This window comes from Tenebrio molitor, chromosome 2 (assembly GCF_963966145.1).
Source record: "Tenebrio molitor chromosome 2, icTenMoli1.1, whole genome shotgun sequence".
NCBI lineage: Eukaryota > Metazoa > Arthropoda > Insecta > Coleoptera > Tenebrionidae > Tenebrio > Tenebrio molitor.
This window is the reverse complement of record NC_091047.1, coordinates 18,665,288-18,684,860: the sequence shown is the minus strand read 5'-3', so window position 1 is coordinate 18,684,860 and position 19,573 is coordinate 18,665,288. Positions and strand designations below refer to the sequence as shown.

General features: G+C 34.1%; 2 protein-coding genes across 3 annotated transcripts; one reads left to right on the top strand and one right to left on the bottom strand.

Moving 5' to 3' along the window:
• Positions 1-932: 932 nt before the first annotated feature.
• On the top strand, positions 933-2,687 carry LOC138123008 (homeobox protein MSX-3). Of its 2 annotated transcripts, none has more exons than XM_069037492.1 (3): positions 933-2,074; positions 2,131-2,294; positions 2,356-2,687. In XM_069037492.1, exons 1-3 carry the CDS (start codon positions 1,855-1,857, stop codon positions 2,620-2,622), a joined length of 651 nt encoding a protein of 216 aa, XP_068893593.1. In that variant the 5' UTR covers positions 933-1,854; the 3' UTR covers positions 2,623-2,687. The 2 variants fall into 2 exon arrangements, with proteins under 2 accessions (XP_068893593.1, XP_068893591.1); XM_069037490.1 differs by having other exon boundaries at positions 935-2,074; positions 2,131-2,300.
• Positions 2,688-11,491: 8,804 nt separating this feature from the next.
• Adss (adenylosuccinate synthetase) lies at positions 11,492-19,288 on the bottom strand. The gene is made up of 8 exons (XM_069037757.1): positions 19,031-19,288; positions 17,303-17,405; positions 13,322-13,607; positions 13,063-13,268; positions 12,794-12,948; positions 12,493-12,744; positions 12,316-12,436; positions 11,492-12,261 (listed from the first exon to the last, which is right to left on the bottom strand). The coding sequence occupies exons 1-8, from the start codon at positions 19,217-19,219 to the stop codon at positions 12,203-12,205; spliced, it is 1,371 nt and encodes a 456-aa protein (XP_068893858.1). The 5' UTR covers positions 19,220-19,288; the 3' UTR covers positions 11,492-12,202.
• Positions 19,289-19,573: the final 285 nt, after the last annotated feature.

Genomic DNA, 19,573 nt, shown 5'->3' with positions numbered 1-19,573 from the left:
TTTACAAACAATTTTATTTTAATTTCAGTTAACGCCAGTTAAAGTTAACTGTAGGTTAAAATATACGAAAACATTGTTATAAACAATAGGCAACTAAAGCAACAAAGCATTTTAACCCACAGTTAACTTTAACTGGCGTTGGTGAATCCGATCCTAAATGAGAAAAACCAAAACAGAATAGGAGGAAACTCGTCTTTTCTAAATAAAAGCTACAAAAATGCAAAAAGAAACAACTTTTTGTTCGAGACTGTCAGAATTTGAGAATTTTCTCCTGTGTGAACGGATTTTGATAAATGTGACAACTTGTCAAAACGAAACGTCAAGGTAATTTTAAAGATTTTAAACGATTTGGAGCCTTTATGGGTCTTGTCGAACAAAAGAACGTTGTATTCAACTAGTTCGTGTGTAAATTGAAGCACTTATTTTAATAATTGGTATTAGGAACTTTTTTGTGTTGGCAACACTTAAACATTTAAAATGTTAAATCAACATTGCTCTTGTTTCCTGACATTTATTAAATTTAATTAACTTTTTTTTTGACATTTTCCTGAAACATTTGGTGTAATGGATAGGTACAGTCGATGGACAAATAAAACTGGGACAAAAATGACAATCACATAAGTCAAAATTTACAAATTTGCATCGTTTAATTACGGCTTTATCACAAATAGGTTAAGTTTGGTATGACATATTATATAGACACTGACAAATATATTGACAATTCAATGGTCTGATTTACATAGATGAAATTTTAAGTGTCCCAGTTTTATTTGTCCACCAACCGTACATTCAAGAAGTGGCTCAAAATAATCAAAACACTTAAAACGTAATTTTAGTTAAATATTGCTGTCGATGACATATTTCAGCTATTAGTTAATACTATAACTATGGTAAAACGTTTATAGTAACATTATCCGCTAATAAAACTAGTTATTGATATATCTATTATTTAATACAAGTAACTGCTTGCTGTAACTTCAAGTAACAATATTATGAAAATCTTTTGATGAAAAGAAACTAACATTTTTGTCATTTCAGTAATTTTGTTGGCAATATCAAAAACCCCCAACACAAAAAGATCTAGGTATATGAGACTTGAGTTTTGCAACCAAATTTCTTAACATTCCCTATTAATATTTAAAAAAATGACTTAAAGTAAGGAGTTTAAGGGCTCTGTTAAAAAAAGATAATCGTTTACAAGTAATAATCTATATCTATTGTTGTTGTGATATAATCACTGAAGAAGGGGTTTCACAACAAATTATTTTCCAGTTCTATAAAGTGTTTTTAAATTGGGTTTAACAAAATGGAATTTGTGATGAAGGATAATGCAGAAAAGTATTATGTTACTAAAGTTACCCTTTACAGCGACAACAATAAAAAAATACCTGCGATTCACTGGAAGAGAACAAAGAAAAAACTTATTCTTATTCGAAACTATTACATTACATTGCTTGTGTGGTAACAGTGAAAAAATTATTATTCAGCTATTAATATAATTATGCACCTAATTTGTATTTCTAAAGTTTTAAACAAATTAATTACGTTATAAATATTTTTATGAACATACTCGTATTTTATAACCATTTTAGTTGTATTGTAATCTCGAATTAATTAAAACTATGAAAAGTTCATGAATATTGTACGATGGGCTCTTTCATCTCCAGTGAGTAGCCTGCCTATTGATGTTAGATGTTAGATGGGCTACTAGTTTACGCATAATTGCCTAAAGATGGGATCTACCGAAATGCACCCAGTGAAAAGAGTGGGGAAGTATAAAATAAGGGTAACTAACTGGTTTGTACACAGTAGTTTTTCGAAATCGGTTCCAGTTGCTGGTGTTTTTTAAACATTATGACCGCACAAAACGACGCAAGTAAAAGTGACAACCACGTGACACACAATCATTCTGATTTTAGTATAGAACATATTTTAAACAAAGCGGGCAGCAGTACTTCAAGTACCAGTGCAAACTTCACCGACACATCTCACACTTCTGCAACAAATTCCACGATCACACTAGATCCATATTCTTGGCTGCAATGCACGCGATACTGTCCACCAAAACTGCCGAGTGGGTATTTTAGTAACCTAAAGTGGCAAAAATAAAAAGTGTCTTGCTTTGTGTAGGAACACAGAAGAGGGATGGTCCACAGAAAAGACAATTAGGACGGCACCCTCGCATCCCTTTCACCAGCCGTCAGCTTTCAATTTTAGAAGAAAAGTTTCGGCAAAGTCAGTACCTCAGCAGTGAAGAAGTTATAACGTTGTCAAGACAACTCCAATTAGCCGATGTCAGAGTGAGATGGAATAACAAACTCATTGCTAAATAGCACATATAATTTTTTGTTGCAGGTTAAAATTTGGTTTCAGAATAGGAGAGCAAGAGAAAGAAGAGAAAAATTACTTCAAACGACAAGTCATGAGGCAAGTCATGAGAGTAAAAAAGAAACAAACTCGAGCGCGCATAGCGCCAGTCTAAGAACTAGTCCTGTAGTAAATTCCGGCAATCAACATTTATTCAGTTTTTTTCCTCCACACGCGGCTTTAGAAAATCATTTAGTAAATTATCTGGTGCCACTTTCTAATCAAATTCAATATGTCAACAAGGATGACAGGTAAAAATATGTGGCGCATATTTAATTGTACATACATATACATTTTGTAAATAAATTATTTTTACAGTATATCAAATTTAATTTTTAAAGTTAAACCAGGATAGTGTAAAAAGTTAGACATTTAAACCCATAACTATCATTAAACACTGGACAACGACTCAGTTCGTTTAGATAAAAACTTGAATTTTGTAATTGTAATTGTGACTTTTTAGTAAACAGATTTTATGACACACGATATTTTAAATACAGAACAAAATTATTATTGAATGTAAACAAAATGAAATTGAATTATACCTAAGCTAAATTATGTCACGTAATAGTATAACTATGCGGAGTTAGGACTATGTGGAATATTAAAACAAAAAATTAATTAAAAACACAAATTAAAATCCAAACGACAAGGTGATATACATATTTTGATGTTAACATTGTCAATACAAGAATTTTTGACGTAAATATTGCCCAGATAAGAAAAAAATGACAGGCAGCTATTGGTTGACTGCACAAAAATTAAAACATTTGATCGGTGGTTTTATTTTGAGTTGGATTGTCAAAAAAATATATTTTCACTTTACGTGAACTTCATTTAATTATTCCTTATCGATCTAACCACCTTCGTTCTAAAATAATAAACATAACTGTATGTAATAAATAAATTGGATGTCCGATATTTTTTAATAAATGAATCGCTTTTCTACAATGCAAATAATGAAAATAACAATAGCACAAAACTTGTCAGTGCGAAAGATGTTGCTTAATCAATTATTTTCGTGCAAATTAAAAATAAATATAAATAGGTGAAGTTTGTCCAGCGAGAGATTGGTTGACATAAAAACCACTAAATTCTACGTAGAGGAAGTAGTACCTAGCGCACGTAAAATTTGAAATATATCCTTCAAGCAGTAACATTTTTACCCTGAAATTATGCTCTAATTAATGTATTCTAGTGCATTTTGTAGTGTTGTGTTAATTTAATACAATTTAAAATCTCCCAATCTCTCGCGTATCATCGATAATTTTTTTTAATGTTACGAATACCAGTTCCAACGACGAAAATACGAGTGCGAAGCACGAGTTGTATTTTCCGAAGAATGGGGCTGGCATGAGTTGACATTTGTAAAAAAATTATCCATTCTTAAGCCAAGCGTACCACGAATTATATTTAGGAAGAGAATATAATAAATTAAAATAAGGACCACAAATGCCAATCATTGATGTTTCACCCCAACGAGTCATTATGTGCTTTTTCTTTCTGGAAATGCGCGTAACACACTTAAAAAATGTATCTGACGTTTGTCTGACTTTTCTAAATTATTTTTTCTACTTTGCGTTCGTGCTGATGCTATTACGATACTGTTTTGCGTATCGTAATAGGAAAAGGCGTGATATAATAATAATACTAAAAATAGTGAAATTTAATTTTTTAATTTTGACGGATACTGTGGTGTCGCGGCAGACCGCAGACATGACCTTGGGTGGAATCCTTCAACTTTAACGGTTTTAAATTTAATTTTTTTTTTTTTTCATTGAAAAAGTGGCAAAGTAGAAAAAATACTGTATGACATCTCGTTTATAAGGCATTTTATCGCACTTACTCCTTTAGGGCACTCCTCGCTACGCTCGTCGTGCTCTAAAACCGTGCGTGCGATAAAATGCTTCTTATAAGACTCGTATCATAATATACTATTATTTGACAAGTGAAACAAACGCAAGTTAGCTAATACCTAATCGATAATAGTTAGTCGCTTATTGTCACTACGGTACAAGGTCCTATTGGTCAATATTTTTAATTTAAGAAGCACCGATTGGCTCAATATTCAATGTATCATATTCTCGACTATAATATAACTAGTGGTATGTATGACTGTTATCGATGATATTATGAGTGAAATTGAGCTGGAGATTTCACTAGTCCGAAGGACGAGTGAAATGTCCTGCTTCAATTTCACGAATTTAATATCATCGATGATTAATCATACCACGTGTTACATTCGATGAGACAATATAATGAATGAAATACAAAATTATTCATTTATTTGTCAAACTGACAAATTTATTTCAATCAAAAATCGTAACGACTAAAGTAAATAATTAATTTTTTTTTTGTTTTTTATTATCGCTGTGATAGTCATGCAACTAAGGACTTTACGCGTTTTCATTGGATCATTCATGATCACGTGATACATTAATTATATTGTCAATAAAAAGCACAACTTGGTGTTACAATTTAATGATATATAACGACTATGTACAAACTGATGAAAAACGATGAATGAATGAGTGTGTCTCTGTACAAGTACAAAAAGGGAATGAATTAAAAAATGTCTTAAACTAAAACTAGTGGTCGGTTTATCCATAAGAGGGTGGGGGAGGAACAACCCTGAGGCGCAAAGTCTAGGTAGGACGTAACATTCTGTATACCTACATATTACATTCCAAATTTAAAAAATAATTTTAACATTCTAAAGGCCGATTTCACCAACGCCAGTTAACGTTAGCTGTAGGTAAAAATGCATCGTTACTTTAGTTACTTTAGTTGTAACAATGTTTTCGTACATTTTAATCTATATTTAAATTTAACTCACGTTGGTGAGTAGTAATCATACGAGTTATACCTACGTTTCGTTAATGAATATTTCTTTCAGGTTAGGAAAAAAGGTTAAATACCTACTTATAATTGAATGATGTTTTTGCTAACGAAACCCAAAGTCAAGTGTACAATACGACACACTATAAAGATGTGACAAATATTACTTTTTGAACTCACTAACTTCAAAATGACATTTTTAGAAACTGCGTCTCTAATAGGCCTATTATTGTATTCAATTTGGAGTCGTTTATGGCTATCTCTTAAAGCACTCGTAGTTTAATAGATCTCTATGAAAATTTTTATCAATATTTCAGTGTATTATTGTCATTTACACCAAAAAACTTCCAATATTAATGTTCAAACTCTACTTTTTTACATCTGTTGCAGATGTAGTTGCATCCGTTACCTTGAATTACCAATTAATACAAAATTTCCTAGAATTTGAAAATTTCAATTTTTAATTTAAAAATTAAAACAAGGGTGCAAATTCTAAAAAATAACATAAAAAGCTCGTTTTATAAGGGCATTGGCGCACTAGTCCCATACAAAACTCCCCTACGGCTCGTTTTCTACACTTGGGATTCGTGCGCCAAATCAATCCTTATAAAACTCATTCTTTAATATACTATTCGCAAACGTAACAGTTAACCGGGAACCTAGATTTCGCGCACTAGTGCTTCAAAATCATCCAAAAAGCATTGGCTTTTTTGAGCATTCTGAAAATAAATTGACTTAATAATAATAAAATGTGGTTTACAAAACGTAATTTTTCCAATATGGATGTTTAAAATTTCGAAAGAATGAAAATAAATCGCTATTAATTCGATTGACACTTGGGCAAACGCCATCTATTCACTAAATTGGAAACTATTGAGTAATAATTTAAAAATGCTAATGTTCGTTTCAAAAAATATTGTACAAACCTCGAGGTGCTAAGACGTATTCGGCACATTCGCGCAAATGAAGCATGGAAGCACGCGCTCCTTCGTCGCTTATGCCTCAAATATGCGCTCATGTGCGAAAAATGTCTCGCACTCGGTTCGTAAATAACTAAATTTTCTATATTTTAATTTTTTAGACATTTCAGGTTGGACCTACAGATTTTCTGAACACTAGCGATTCACTTACACAAACTTATCAATCAGCAACTACTGGCGGAGAAGTACATACTTTATTCATATATCGTGAATTCTTATCGTAAAAATGTAGAACTATCAGTTGCCGCATGGCCGAGATAAAAAGATTGTACAGAAACGGGGTATTTCCAAGAAAAAAAAGAGCTGCTTCAAATTTAACCTGAATAAATCTTAAAATGTAAAATTAATGTCTCTACATTTATTAAGTAAACGGATAAAATCATAAAATTAAATTTGTCAACTTTTAATATCACATAGGTATGTATTTACAATTTGTTTACAATACGTTCTTCATACACCTACATAGGTACAGTCAAGCAACACATGAGAATATTTTTTATTCATTTTTTGGGAAAAAATGTACCTACTACACTACTTTCTAAAGAATAATATAAACAAAAATTATTGCGATTTTTTTATACAGACTGTCTTAAAAAAAACGGCCCACGTTATACTTTGCTACTGATGACCCAAATGAAACCGGAAACGAAATGGCTCTAAAAACACTACAAACCTGAGTGAGCATATAATTTTTATACCATCTGGGCAATGGGCAATGGATAACTTTTATTTTACAAATGGTAATTTTTTCTATTGATTTTGTTAAGTTTTTTTTCTGATTGTAACGGCAAAAAAAAACGAACAAAATTTCCGATAAAAAAGGAAAATACATATGTTGTATTTCGTTCCTATATAATTTTTTTCATTTGGGTCATCAATAGGAAAGTTATACCGTGGGTCGTTTTTTTAAGACAGCCTGTATCTAAATATTTACACATGGACAAAAAATTTTATTAAACCAACTTTTACCCATAACTTAGGTAAATACACGCCATATTAAACACAAACCTTTTTGAAAATTTTTACAAAACATCAAAATTGACGTATATCAGAAGTAACGTGACAGTCCTTAGAAAACAGCCAGGATGACGTAGTAATATTCTTGCTACATCAAAGATTTTTTCTTCAATTGAACTGAACTTCTTGGTAAGTTGGTAAGCATTAAGCACTATCCAGGGGCTTTCACAACTTGCGCCCTAGGGAAAATGAGAAAACGCGAGAAGGCATTAGGATGTGTAATTTTAAAGAAAATAAAATCTAGCTTGAATGGTAGTAAAGGTACAGTTGCGGAATTAAAATTTCGGGCAGTATTGTCATTTCCATACAGTAAACTCTAAAACAACCTTTACCTTAATATAACCTCATGTTTTACTCTTGTCATATCTTGTCATTTTGATTTATAGCATAATAACGGGTACGTAGCAAGTGGAAACGATGATTTAATTACACTCAGCGCAATTAACTCAAAACTCAAAAAGTGACCGACACAGAAAAGTTTAATTTTTGAATGTCAGTCATGATGATAGTAAAAGGTGGTTTACAGAGATTTTGTTGAAGTGACAGAAAAATGCTGCCCAAAATTTTGATTCCGCGACTGTACCTATTCGAGAAAAGTCAACTTAAAGTTAACCAATCAGAAGCCCGCGCCCTCGAGATGTGTGCCATATTTTACGTTACTAGGTTTTGATAAAAAGGCAAACCTTAAAAAAAAATAGGTTGGCGACTGGAGCTTTTGAAAAATATCGGTGTCAAATTAAATTTGAAAAGTCAATGCGTAATTTACACATAATCATTATGAATTCAGCCACTGATTATTTAGAAATGATTATAATTTTTGGGGAATGTGGACGTAATGCCAGGGAAGCAGCGAGGGTCTTTCCGAAAGTTTTCTGAACAGAAATCACCCTGATCAGAAGGTAATACTGAGAGCGATGGCAAGGACGCAAGAGACAGGTCAACTTCTATCAAATCGAAAGGAGTGTGGTGGTCCTCCGATGATCGCACGAACAGTTGAGAATGAAAAACCTATTCTAAATGCTGTTGAAGAATATGGTAGGTACCAGAAGCATTGGACACATTGCGCGCCCATTGGGTATTTCTAGTTGCACGGTATACAGAGTTTTTAAAAGTAATCTACAGCATCCGTACGATTACATTTGTGTACACCATCTACAGCCAGAAGGTTACCCTGCTAGAAGGCAGTTCTGCACGTGGTCACTAAACCAATTTTGTTCGCGCATTTTATTTTCTGATGAATTAAATTTTGGCAGGCTAGGGTGTTACAACGCTCATAATTGGCCTATATGAGCAGAGGAAAATGCAAGAGCTATTTTCCAAGGGCCTTTCAAGGGGGATTTTCAGTCAATTTGTGGGCTGGTTTGTTGAGGGATCGCATCGTACCTACCTATGTCAACAGAATTAATTAATTTAGATAGATAGATTCCTCTTTAGGTTGGACCTTTAGAGTTTCCTCCACGCTTAGTTGGAAACATTTATGCTGAATTTTTAAATATGGAACTTCACATTTACTGGATGATATAAGTAGGTACTCGTACCATTCGTTTTTCGTGTTAACGATTGGTTTCACCACACGGCAAGCGCGAAGCGCGACCGTTGGATAGGACGAGGTGGTCCACGACATTGCCCTTCGCGGTCTCCAGATTTAAATCCTCTTGAATTCTTTCTTTCTTTTAAGAAGGGCGCGATTATGCTTACAAATGAATACTGCACGTTTTGAACATTTGTTCTAATTTTTGTTTTTTGACTGTGTCCCAGAACTCACTCCCCAGAGAAAACTGACCAATGCCGACGACAAACTAGATCCCAAGAATGCAAACGAAGAAAAATTTATGGCTCGCATAACATAGTTGTAAGACGTCTAAGATCCACCAATTTCAGAAAGGGAACTCAGGTGTTAATATGAATAGAATCGGCTGCTACGCGTATATTAACACATTGTCAGAATGACATTTCTGCCAAAATGTCAACATCAACATGTTAGGTTAAGGCAGATCAGGCAGATGTCATTCAAGATATCACATTTACCATCGATTATATTATGAATCTATTTCAATTTTTTTTTAATAAAACAGGAGAACAGGTATAACATTCATTTGCAAGCATAACCGTGCCCGTCGCAAACAGAATCAGTTTAGAATTCGTAATAATTTCAGGAGTAATTGTGGCCAAAGCTCGCTGAACACGACCCCTGAGTTATTCCTATCCAAAATTTCTCCGAAAGTGAAGTGTGGTGGTGTGCCATCGTGTTGATACCAGCCGTTAGCACAAAAAAGAAGTGTAATGTCTTCAAACAAATTGGGAAGTTCTGGGTTCAAAAATTCTGCATAAATGTCTCCCGTTAATCGTGCAGGAAATTCAAAATGTCCTACCTTGTTTTGTTTGTTCACTTTAACTACTTTCGAAGAGTTTTATTCATTCACAAAGTCCTTATAGATTTTTTGTTTAAATTTTACTTATATCTCTTTATTTTATTGTTGTTTTTTTTCGGTATTTGTAGACAGTGTGTAAAATTGTACAATTTATAACACGCAAATATAATAATTCCAGAAGTAATAATAATAATAATAAAATTTTTATTTTATTTTTAGGCAGAATATAGCCTAAGGGAGTCCGTTTCGGCTCAGGGACGCGAGGGTCGCGGGTTCGATTCCGACCCAGGGCGAAAAAAAAAAAAAAAAAAGGTTATATTCTATCTCGTGATTCGGAAGTCACGTTAAGCCATTGGTCCCGGTCTATTGAGTTGGTCATCACGCCCCTCATAGATTTGTAAACCAGTCCTAGACTGTGTAACAACTTTTTATAATAAAATTTTTATTTTATTTTTATTATTATTATTATTATTACTTCTGGAATTTTCGCTTTTTTTTCTGGCTAGACACCCTCAGGGCGTCCTCCTAGCTCCTAGATCGTTTCCCACCATTCAAACGTTGAGCAAATGAATTTTCCTTACCCTTTAGTTATACTAAGACATTGGCGCGACCTTGAAACACAACAAGAGAGAAAAAAAGGGATTTGCACAAGGTTTGAATGGTGGGAAACGATCTAGGAGGACGCCCTGAGGGTGTGTAGCCAGAAAAAACGCGAAAATTCCAGAAGTAGTTAAAGTGAACAATTAGGTACCCGAATTGAAGACATACCACACGATTCCCTAAAAGACCAACCCACAAATTTATATAAAATCGTTACTATTGAAAATAGAGCATGTTGATTTTCTTCATTTCCACATTCTCCGTAAATTATTATCAACATTTCCACATAATCCGCTGCAGAATACATGATGAAAGAGCACTGTTGACCACGACTGCGGTACTAAAGCGATTTGAAGGGATTCGAATGAAATTTTGACACTGACGTTTCTCAAAATTTTCATAGTCGGTCAGTTAATTGTAATATGCAAGTAATAAGATATGCAACCTAGCAACAATTACGGAAAATAGACCTGTATGGCTTAAAACGCTTTGATTGGTCGAATTAAAATGTTCTTTTTTTGAATATACTGGGATATCAAAAATCATCTTGGTCAAAGGTGGATTTTCAAATAATTGTCGAGCATTATGTCAATCATTTTTTGAACGTCAAAATAGTTTTGCTTTTTATTTTTTCCCACACTGCAGTAATGCCGAAGGATTTTTATGCATGCCTTACAAATTGTGTTAGTGTTTCGCGAAACTGGCTCTGTGACTCGCTGGTAGGCCAATCGTTCGTACCGAAGAAATCGTCACCCGAAATAGGTTGAGACGGACGTTAAAGTGCATCTATCGATATTTTGAAAGGACTTTTTAAACACTAGTTAACATTTTGGGTCGTTTATGATGGTCTCATTACTATGGGGGATTATTTACCTACCCTGTAACAAAAACTCTCGATGGTACCTGCGGATTATTGAGGATCACCACTTTTACGACAATCTTTGTTAGCGGACAATAAACCACTGAAGGAAGCAAAAGGTCGTTTTAAAATATCGATAGACGCACTTTATAAAATTTCGTATCCCACCTCCACCCGGCGGCACGGCAATTTTGCCGGAGTACATACACTATTACGGATAATACTATCAAGTAATAGTGCAGTGCTTATCAACATAATTTAAAGGACAAGGTACAAGACAGCAGCTATGAACTGTTCGCCAATGTTCGTTTCAAGCAACTCCTAATACTTGGAATTCAGCAGACAAAAATATCTGACAACTCAACTCCTGAGTAGTTGCTGAGCACCTGAATCAGTGGAGAGCTCTCTCCTACATTAGTTCTGACAGTCGGAATGTAAAATTATCGAGTAATAACGAATAAGAATTTGTATATATTTTATTTACATAATAGAAGAGATTATGGTCAAGCAACAAGTGCAAAATCTGTATTTACAAATCACATACATTAATTATACATAATCTGTAAAAAATGTCTACAAGGAATGAAAAATGTATCAAATACTTTTTTAGAAGACAAATTAGAATTTACATTCAGACCCGTTTTTAGTAGCACTTGATGCTGCTTCCACATTCTCTTTAATAAAACGCCGTTACTGAAACACAATACACACAATGTACGTTACAGTTCCACTAACAAAATAATGTAGAGCCAAAATCATTGTAGGTACACATAAATTTAAAAAACCATTTGTGCAATTAAAAATATTTACATGATTTATTAGGCACCTAAACGGATGTTATAACTCAATTAACCGCACAAACATTTTTCGTCGTTTTTTGGAAGCCACAGTTCGACAGAATTAATAATGAATCATTAACAAATTTTATTGCAACGTTGACAGTATTTTCACCAATGCAACGTTTATAATTACTGAACATGTTTACATAAAATTCAACTATCGCAAATCAACAAAATACTCGTTTAAAATACTAAATTTGTACTTACACCTAATACTATTGCATGTTCATTACAAGACAATAATAGCTGAAAAATGTATCAAATGAAATACCTTTTTGACAATTTACGATTAAAATGTGCATAATAACTATTACATAATAAAATTTTAAATCACTCCAGTGATATTGTTATTATAGATTCTCGCCCTTTTCCGACTCCTATCCACTTCACTAGAAAAACAGAAATATTTATATCAGCTGTTCAAACTCTTCCAGAGCACTTACCAGGAACACTTAGTAACTGTTCAATCTTCTCGACGTACTTTTTGGCATTTTCTGGCAAGTCGTTGAATTTTCGCACATTTTCTGTTGACGTTTTCCATCCCGGTAGAGTAATGTATTCAACCTAAAATGAAATAAATGTTTTGTATACCTCACACTTTTACAGTTTGCAGACTGTACCTCAACTTCGGCGAGGTCCGAGGCAGTGGACGGGAAATATTCAATCCTTTTCCCTTTCAGCTTGTAAGCAACGCCCAACTTGATTTCAGGTAAAGTATCTAAAATGTCGAGTTTTGTTAGGCACAACGCGGTGTACCCGTTCACCATGTTGGTGTATTGCAGGAGAAAAATGTCCAACCAACCGCATCTTCTTTTCCGCTTCGTTGTGACGCCGAATTCGGCGCCTCTCTCTTGGAGACAGTCGCCGATGTCCTACAAGCACATCAATATCGCAAGAATTAACACTGGTGGCGATTCTTACGTCGAGCAATTCGGTTGGGAAAGGACCGTCGCCCACTCTGGTGGTGTACGCTTTGACGACACCCACGACTTCCCCGATTTTTGTAGGGGACAGTCCCAGACCGGTGCACACCCCACCCACACTACAATTGGAAGATGTAACAAAGGGGTAAGTACCTGAAATTGTAAACTGTAGAGATGCTGGGTGAGAATTTGCTTACGAGTGCTGGCGGGCTGTGTATTTATTTTGCGAAGCGACTATTCAACAATTAAATACGTTTATTTACTTACCAAAATCAATATCTAGCATCGCAGCGTTAGCACCTTCTACCAGAACTCTCTTTCCCGTCTTGATGGCCTTGTCTAAGTAAGACACAGTGTCCTGCACCAACGGTCTCACTCTCTCTGCGTAACTCTTATATTTGGCCAACTCACTTTCCACATCAACTGTCAAACTCGGAAACATTCTCTGATACATAGTCACGAGACCTTGAAATCTGAAATCTTCATAATGTATAGGTAACAACAATCGAAAAGAACAAATACACACTTTTCACTAAACTGGGAAAAGTCCCCCAGAAGCTCGCCGATTCGTATACCATTTCTTGTCGCTTTTGACGAATAAGTTGGTCCGATGCCTTTCTTGGTAGTCCCCAAGCTTTGACCTTTTTGGGTGTTTTCTTGTTCTTGTAGGCCGTCTACTTGTTGGTGAAAATCAAACACCAAGTGGGCACGATCGGATATGATCAATCGATCTTCCCATTCTTTCAAACCCTTCTTCTCGTTCTTCTCCAGCTCGTCGAACAACCCCGGCAAGTGGATGACCACACCATTTCCTAAACAATACAAATGCGCTCTCTTAGTGTTGAGTTCGATTTTTTTTTTATACATATCTAAAAATATGTTTTCGATTAACCTTCAAATCTATTAACATTTCTTCAACGGTACCAGTCGCCAAATGGTATACATAAAAACAAAAACCAACAAATTCGTTCCAATTTATTTGGAGCGATCATGCAAGGAAGGTATTAATATTTATTTAAAAATGTTTGTTGTGTCTGTTACTTTGTCAGATCAATAACTACAACGTTACGAACTTTAACGTAGGTTTTATGATAATTAACTTAGGCCTGTCGTATATTTGGTCTCAAACAACGTTATCGTCAAAGTAATTACTTTTAAACAAACAAGTTTCATTATCTCTACATGAAGGGATCTGTAACAATATTTAAATTAGTGCAACTAGCCTTTGCATTATGTATCTACATCTGCAAAATTTTACACAGATACCTACTTAAATTGAAATTGAACCTTAGCAATTCAAAGGCATTTATTAACTCTTTCACGTTTCACCCTTAAGACACAATGGTGCGAAAGAAATTTAATTTAAGATCAGGCATAATACACTAACCGGCACAAAAAACGACTCATTATGATTTCTTTAATAAATGATCTTGAAATTATATTTGTGGTTATTTTTCTTTATTATAGTTAAATTGGGATATTTTCAATGATCGGGAGTGCTATGGTCACCATGGCAACCGAATTGTTTTGTTTAAATAAATTATTAGAAAATTTGCACTACTTCCATGTGTTTTTGTCGGTTGATTTACGTGTTAAAAGATTTAATTTGACAATACGAGATACTAATTCAAAATGCTATTCAAATTTTTGCAATTTTTCATAACATAATTTTTTTTCTAAAAAATTACTTTTATTTTTTTTTATTAAAATTATATTTGCTCTGTTTAATGTTTTGTTTGTCGGATATTCTTTGGCAAAGAATAACTTAAATAACACTTATCAATACATGATATCAAAAATTTTTTCTGACAATGAATTACTTAATTATATTAATAAAATTCAAAGTGAGTCGTTTTTTGTGCCGATCAGTGTATGATATGTACAGGTGAATAATATTAAAGTATCTTTAGTTTTTTTTGTATCTGTTTTACGTAAGACACTTATTTCATATGAACTGGACAACCCAAGCTTCTTTCTGTGAACAATGCCTAACCTCCTATTTATTTACGCAATTATCGTGTGACAATTAAAATTAGCATATATGTAGCTAAGGTGTTAGGTTGAGATGTGTTTATTCGTCACCAAATCCTAGAATTTAAGAAACATGAGAGAGAAAGTATTGAAAGAAACAGCCAATGCAAATAGTTTTGTTTCTAGTTTCAGTTAATAAATTTTTGAAGTCAAGATAAAACGTTGATATTCAAAGTAAAGTCATTATTTATCTCTTCAAATTATTAGTTCATCTAGCCAACATTTATTTTTATTTAATTTCATGGTAATTGTTCACTTTAACTACTTCTGGAATTTTCGCGTTTTTTCTGGCTAGACACCCTCAGGGCGTCCTCCTAGATCGTTTCCCACCATTCAAACCTTGTGCAAATGAATTTTCCTTACCCTCTAGTTATACTAAAACATTGGCGCGACCTTGACGCGACCTTGAAACACAACAAGAGAGAAAAAAAGGCATTTGCACAAGGTTTGAATGGTGGGAAACGATCTAGGAGGACGCCCTGAGGGTGTCTAGCCAGAAAAAACGCGAAAATTCCAGAAGTAGTTAAAGTGAACAATTACCAATTTCATTATATGTAGCACGAATCACGACTGTATTTTTAAGTTTTATTTTAAATGATTTGGTTCGAGTTGACATTTACGTAAAATAATATCTGTTCACGTTGGAATGAACATCAGTGGTGCAAATGACCTGACCTGTTACTATGACAACTCATATGAAAGTTAATGCCAAATGTGTGCGATTTGCACCAGTGATGTTCAATCTAACGTGAACAGGATATAGATATGGCAACAATGATACGTAAAATAGATACGGCAACGCCGATAATTATGTAAAATTAATAAATGTTAAGTATTTAAAGAAATGGATCCAAAAATGAACAATTTCGGCGTGGTAGATTTCCAAAACAAGAAAACGGTAATGTAAGAAGACAACATCAGTGAACAAAAGAAAACAAAGAGGCTTTTCGCATATCTATGAACACGACGTTGCCAAACTGTCCAGTTGTTAACACCGGAGAATATGGTTGGCAACAATTCCACGATTTAAATTTTTTTAGGCGCATAATTTTGTGAATGCTACCAAAATTTCCCGTCAATTTTGACGTAATTTACAAAATTTGAATACAAATTTTACCTTTTGCAACTTTTAATCTCAGGGCCAGTTTACAAAAGTAAATTCCAGTCAGAACCAGCCTCACATAAACGCACCTAAAGCGTATTTCACATCTTATATCAGTCAAATTTCAAGTCTGTCCGAAATTCCGTGCTCCCAATAGTACACACAAATTCATAACCAGTATTCAGATTATAAGCAAATCCTAGTTAAAAAAATGTCAAACAAGAATTTTAGGTTATTGCAAAAGAAAATTTATATTTCGTGAAACATTAACAACAAACAAGAAATCAATCTTCAACATGATATAAAACATTGTTACACTAGGTAAGTCATCCTTGGAATCCGAATCACATTACTATTTTCTTTGTTTTGTCGAAAATGATAGATAATAATCTGAATTTGTCAATTTGCCGCGTCAAGGTGAATCACCAAATTAGGAAACTCAAAATTACTAAACTGAAACAGCATGTGATGCCAACATACTGTCATATTGACAGCACGGATGTCATTGAAAACGACTATATTTACGATATAGACATTATTAACTCACGTATTGTGAAGAATTATCCTACGAGGCCGTAGGCCGAGTTGGGGCAATCACATAGTGCGTTAATAATGTAGTATCCCGTGAATATCGTACGAAGTTTTATCATCACCGCTAAAATTGTCTTAGAATAGCCCCACTTTGATAGAATAAATGACGATATATAGGATCTATTTTTTTTAAGATGATAGCAACGCGTAATGGTCTATGCTCGCGTCTTAGTTACCGAATAACAACAGGAATTTTAAATTTTTCGGAGGTGAAACTATTGTTTTGCACTGTAATTTGCTTGTTGTTGTCTTGGATTTGTGAGTTATCAATTTCATTATCGCAGTTGTGCGGTAGTGCGGCAATAATTTCATTATCGCACTCATTGGGATAAAACTATGTACCTACATACATATTACACTTAGCATGTAAACGTAATTCCAAAGTTTCAAACATACAAAAATTGGTTGTTTGTCGCTGCGGCACTCAAGTTTACACCAAAGCTGCCAACCACAAAACAGAAATTACTAAAAGGAAAGTTCCGCCAACTTTGATTTTTTAACGACTTGACGGATCGTATCGTCGCCTTTTAAAATATGTATATCAATGTTGACAAAAATTGTTTTTTAATAAATATGTAAACTCGCAAAATACAATTGTATTGTAGTCTAATAATAATTATCGCCACTTTACTGACTATATCAGCTGTTGGGTAAATATTACATAACAAAAATATTTATGTGCACCTTTGCCAATAAAAACATTGTTGGAAAATAACAAATCCTACAAAAATCTATTTTAATATTTAGAACAAATAATGAAGAAAATAAAAGTAAAAAACTTACCGATCACTGACGTGCAGTTGGGATGAATAATACCACTAGGTAAAAGATGAAAATCATACTCTACTCCTTCGATTACCACTGTATGGCCAGCATTGTTCCCACCCTGAAACATGTACTCCAGAATTAAGTACAGATATAAAAAAAATTCCGTCGAGTTTGTTCCAAATCAAAAATAAAGAAATGAAAAAAACAGTTTCTTGGCATTTTTATTTAAGTTTTTGGCTGAACGAAAGCTACTTTCTGTTAAATTGAAAACTGATTAGTAAATGGATGGATAAAATAGAGTTGAGAAAAAAAAATTCTTTAACCAAAGTGTCTGATCCCACCAGACAAGTTGTCCTTTGAAGTTTTACAATATGTTTAAATTTACACCCAATATCCGGCTTTTGATCACCCTTCTTCAAATATCCCACAATACATTTTTTTTCTATCTTCGCGGTCCCCTAGTAACTCATTTGAGTACATTTTGTGCAATGTAAAATTCAATATCAATATCATTGTGAAATACATCTTCTTTTCAAAATTACAAAACTGTTGATAAGAGTTCATGTACTAGATAAAGTGTGTTATCAAAAAAGGAAATGCGATTATATTAGTTCTTAGACGTTTCGGATTGATAAATAAAAATACCGTTGACTCAGCAAACAAAACTGAACATTATTTTCCTCTGATCATCGGATAATCGGTCATCACTCATCAGTCAAAACAAAAAAGCGGCGACGCGTGGTTCGACACTAAACCTTTTAAACCCACACCATCAAATCAAATGCGCCGCCTACAGTTTGATTTAATCAAATTAAATAAATCAACGAAAATTTTATCTGACAACAATTTTAGTAGGTACTTCACAGCCAGCAGTGCCAAGGCATTTGAAAGTCTTTTCGGAGAAAAGGAAGTCGAGCGGTCTTGCTCCATTTGCAAATTTTCATTTTCGTTTATTTCAGCATCAAAAATCTCGATTTGTTCCACCCATATTAAAATTATTTCTTTCTTTAGTTACACAGATAAAGTGTAATTTAGTAGTCCGAATTGTCGATTACGTCAGGCAAATCACTTGTAAAATGAGTTTAAAAAAAATTGTTAAATTTTCATTTCAACTATTTGGCAAATTGTGAGTAATTGTCAATCCAATTCAAAAGTAATTTCCTTGAGGACTTGGGCAATTCTTTTACATTTTGGATGTCAAATTTATTAGACAAAGTACCACGATCACTTCGAGATGTAATAATGACTATGATAATTACAAAACGAGATATAAACTCCAATTTGCGACAATCGCATCGTATTCGCTCGCTTTGTAATCGTGCCGATTTGTAAATTTGTCTATTCTGTGTTAAAACAAAATCGTTGCCAGTTAGAATCACATGATAGAACCATTCTATAAATATTTGCATGTGCATTATGAATATAGAACACCTACAATAACATTGAAGATACACGAAGCGCTGTATTTTTCAATCACTATTCGTTGTCGCAAACTAAATGTACAAAACTGGAATCTACATTTTCGCCACGGAGTTGTTTTATGCCTTTATGCTTCGCTACCGACCCTATGACACTATCTACAAACTAGGAGGCGGACTTCTCAATGTTCTTGTTACATAAAGGTCGTTTCCTTTGAACTTGATTTATATATCATCAACTTCACAATGATAATGTGACAACAGTGACTCCTTGTTCAATGGAAAAAAACTTCTGGCCTCGTGGAAACGCAAAGTTGGGACTCACCTGGCACCGGCAAACAATATCCACTGTCTCCGCCAACGTATCCACCACTTTCCCTTTGCCCTCGTCGCCCCATTGTGCACCTAATACTACTGTAACTTTCGACTGCGTTTCTGAACGGGGCAGAATGCGAGGCCTTTTTCTCGGGGAACCGTTCATGTTTAGTCCGTTTACTTCCACACTACTGGCCATTTCTTGTCAATGCCTCGGTGCCTCTGCGCAACAGCTCTGAGCACGACTACATCGCTTGCACATGATCGGCGCAAAAAATATAATTTGATTCGGTGGACAATGTGCGCATGGCAAATATCAACGGTACACTTTTAATTTAGCAGAACGACTGAAAACACTGAAATCCAATCTAAAACGTATCCAAAATCCAATGGTGTCCGAAGGGTTCCAAGTTCCAAAAATGTTCGGAGATCTGCAACATGACGATTATGTAACGTTCTGTCTGTTCGTGTTTCAAGATCAAGACAAAATGTTTTCCAAAGTTGAGTTTGCTGTTGCTGTGAGGGCAAAAAACTGGCAATCAAATAAATGCAC

Bases quoted from the DNA above. Each gene is read 5' to 3' on its own strand.
- LOC138123008 (XM_069037490.1), top strand. From the start codon at position 1,855: ATGACCGCACAAAACGACGCAAGTAAAAGTGACAACCACGTGACACAC. The intron at 2,075-2,130 runs GTGGGTATTTTA...TGCTTTGTGTAG, and splicing joins CTGTCCACCAAAACTGCCGA to GAACACAGAAGAGGGATGGT. The intron at 2,301-2,355 runs GTGAGATGGAAT...TTTTTGTTGCAG, and splicing joins TCCAATTAGCCGATGTCAGA to GTTAAAATTTGGTTTCAGAA.
- Adss (XM_069037757.1), bottom strand. From the start codon at position 19,219: ATGGCCAGTAGTGTGGAAGTAAACGGACTAAACATGAACGGTTCCCCG. The intron at 17,406-19,030 runs GTGAGTCCCAAC...TACATGTTTCAG, and splicing joins ATATTGTTTGCCGGTGCCAG to GGTGGGAACAATGCTGGCCA. The intron at 12,949-13,062 runs GTAAGTAAATAA...TTACAATTTCAG, and splicing joins GATGCTAGATATTGATTTTG to GTACTTACCCCTTTGTTACA.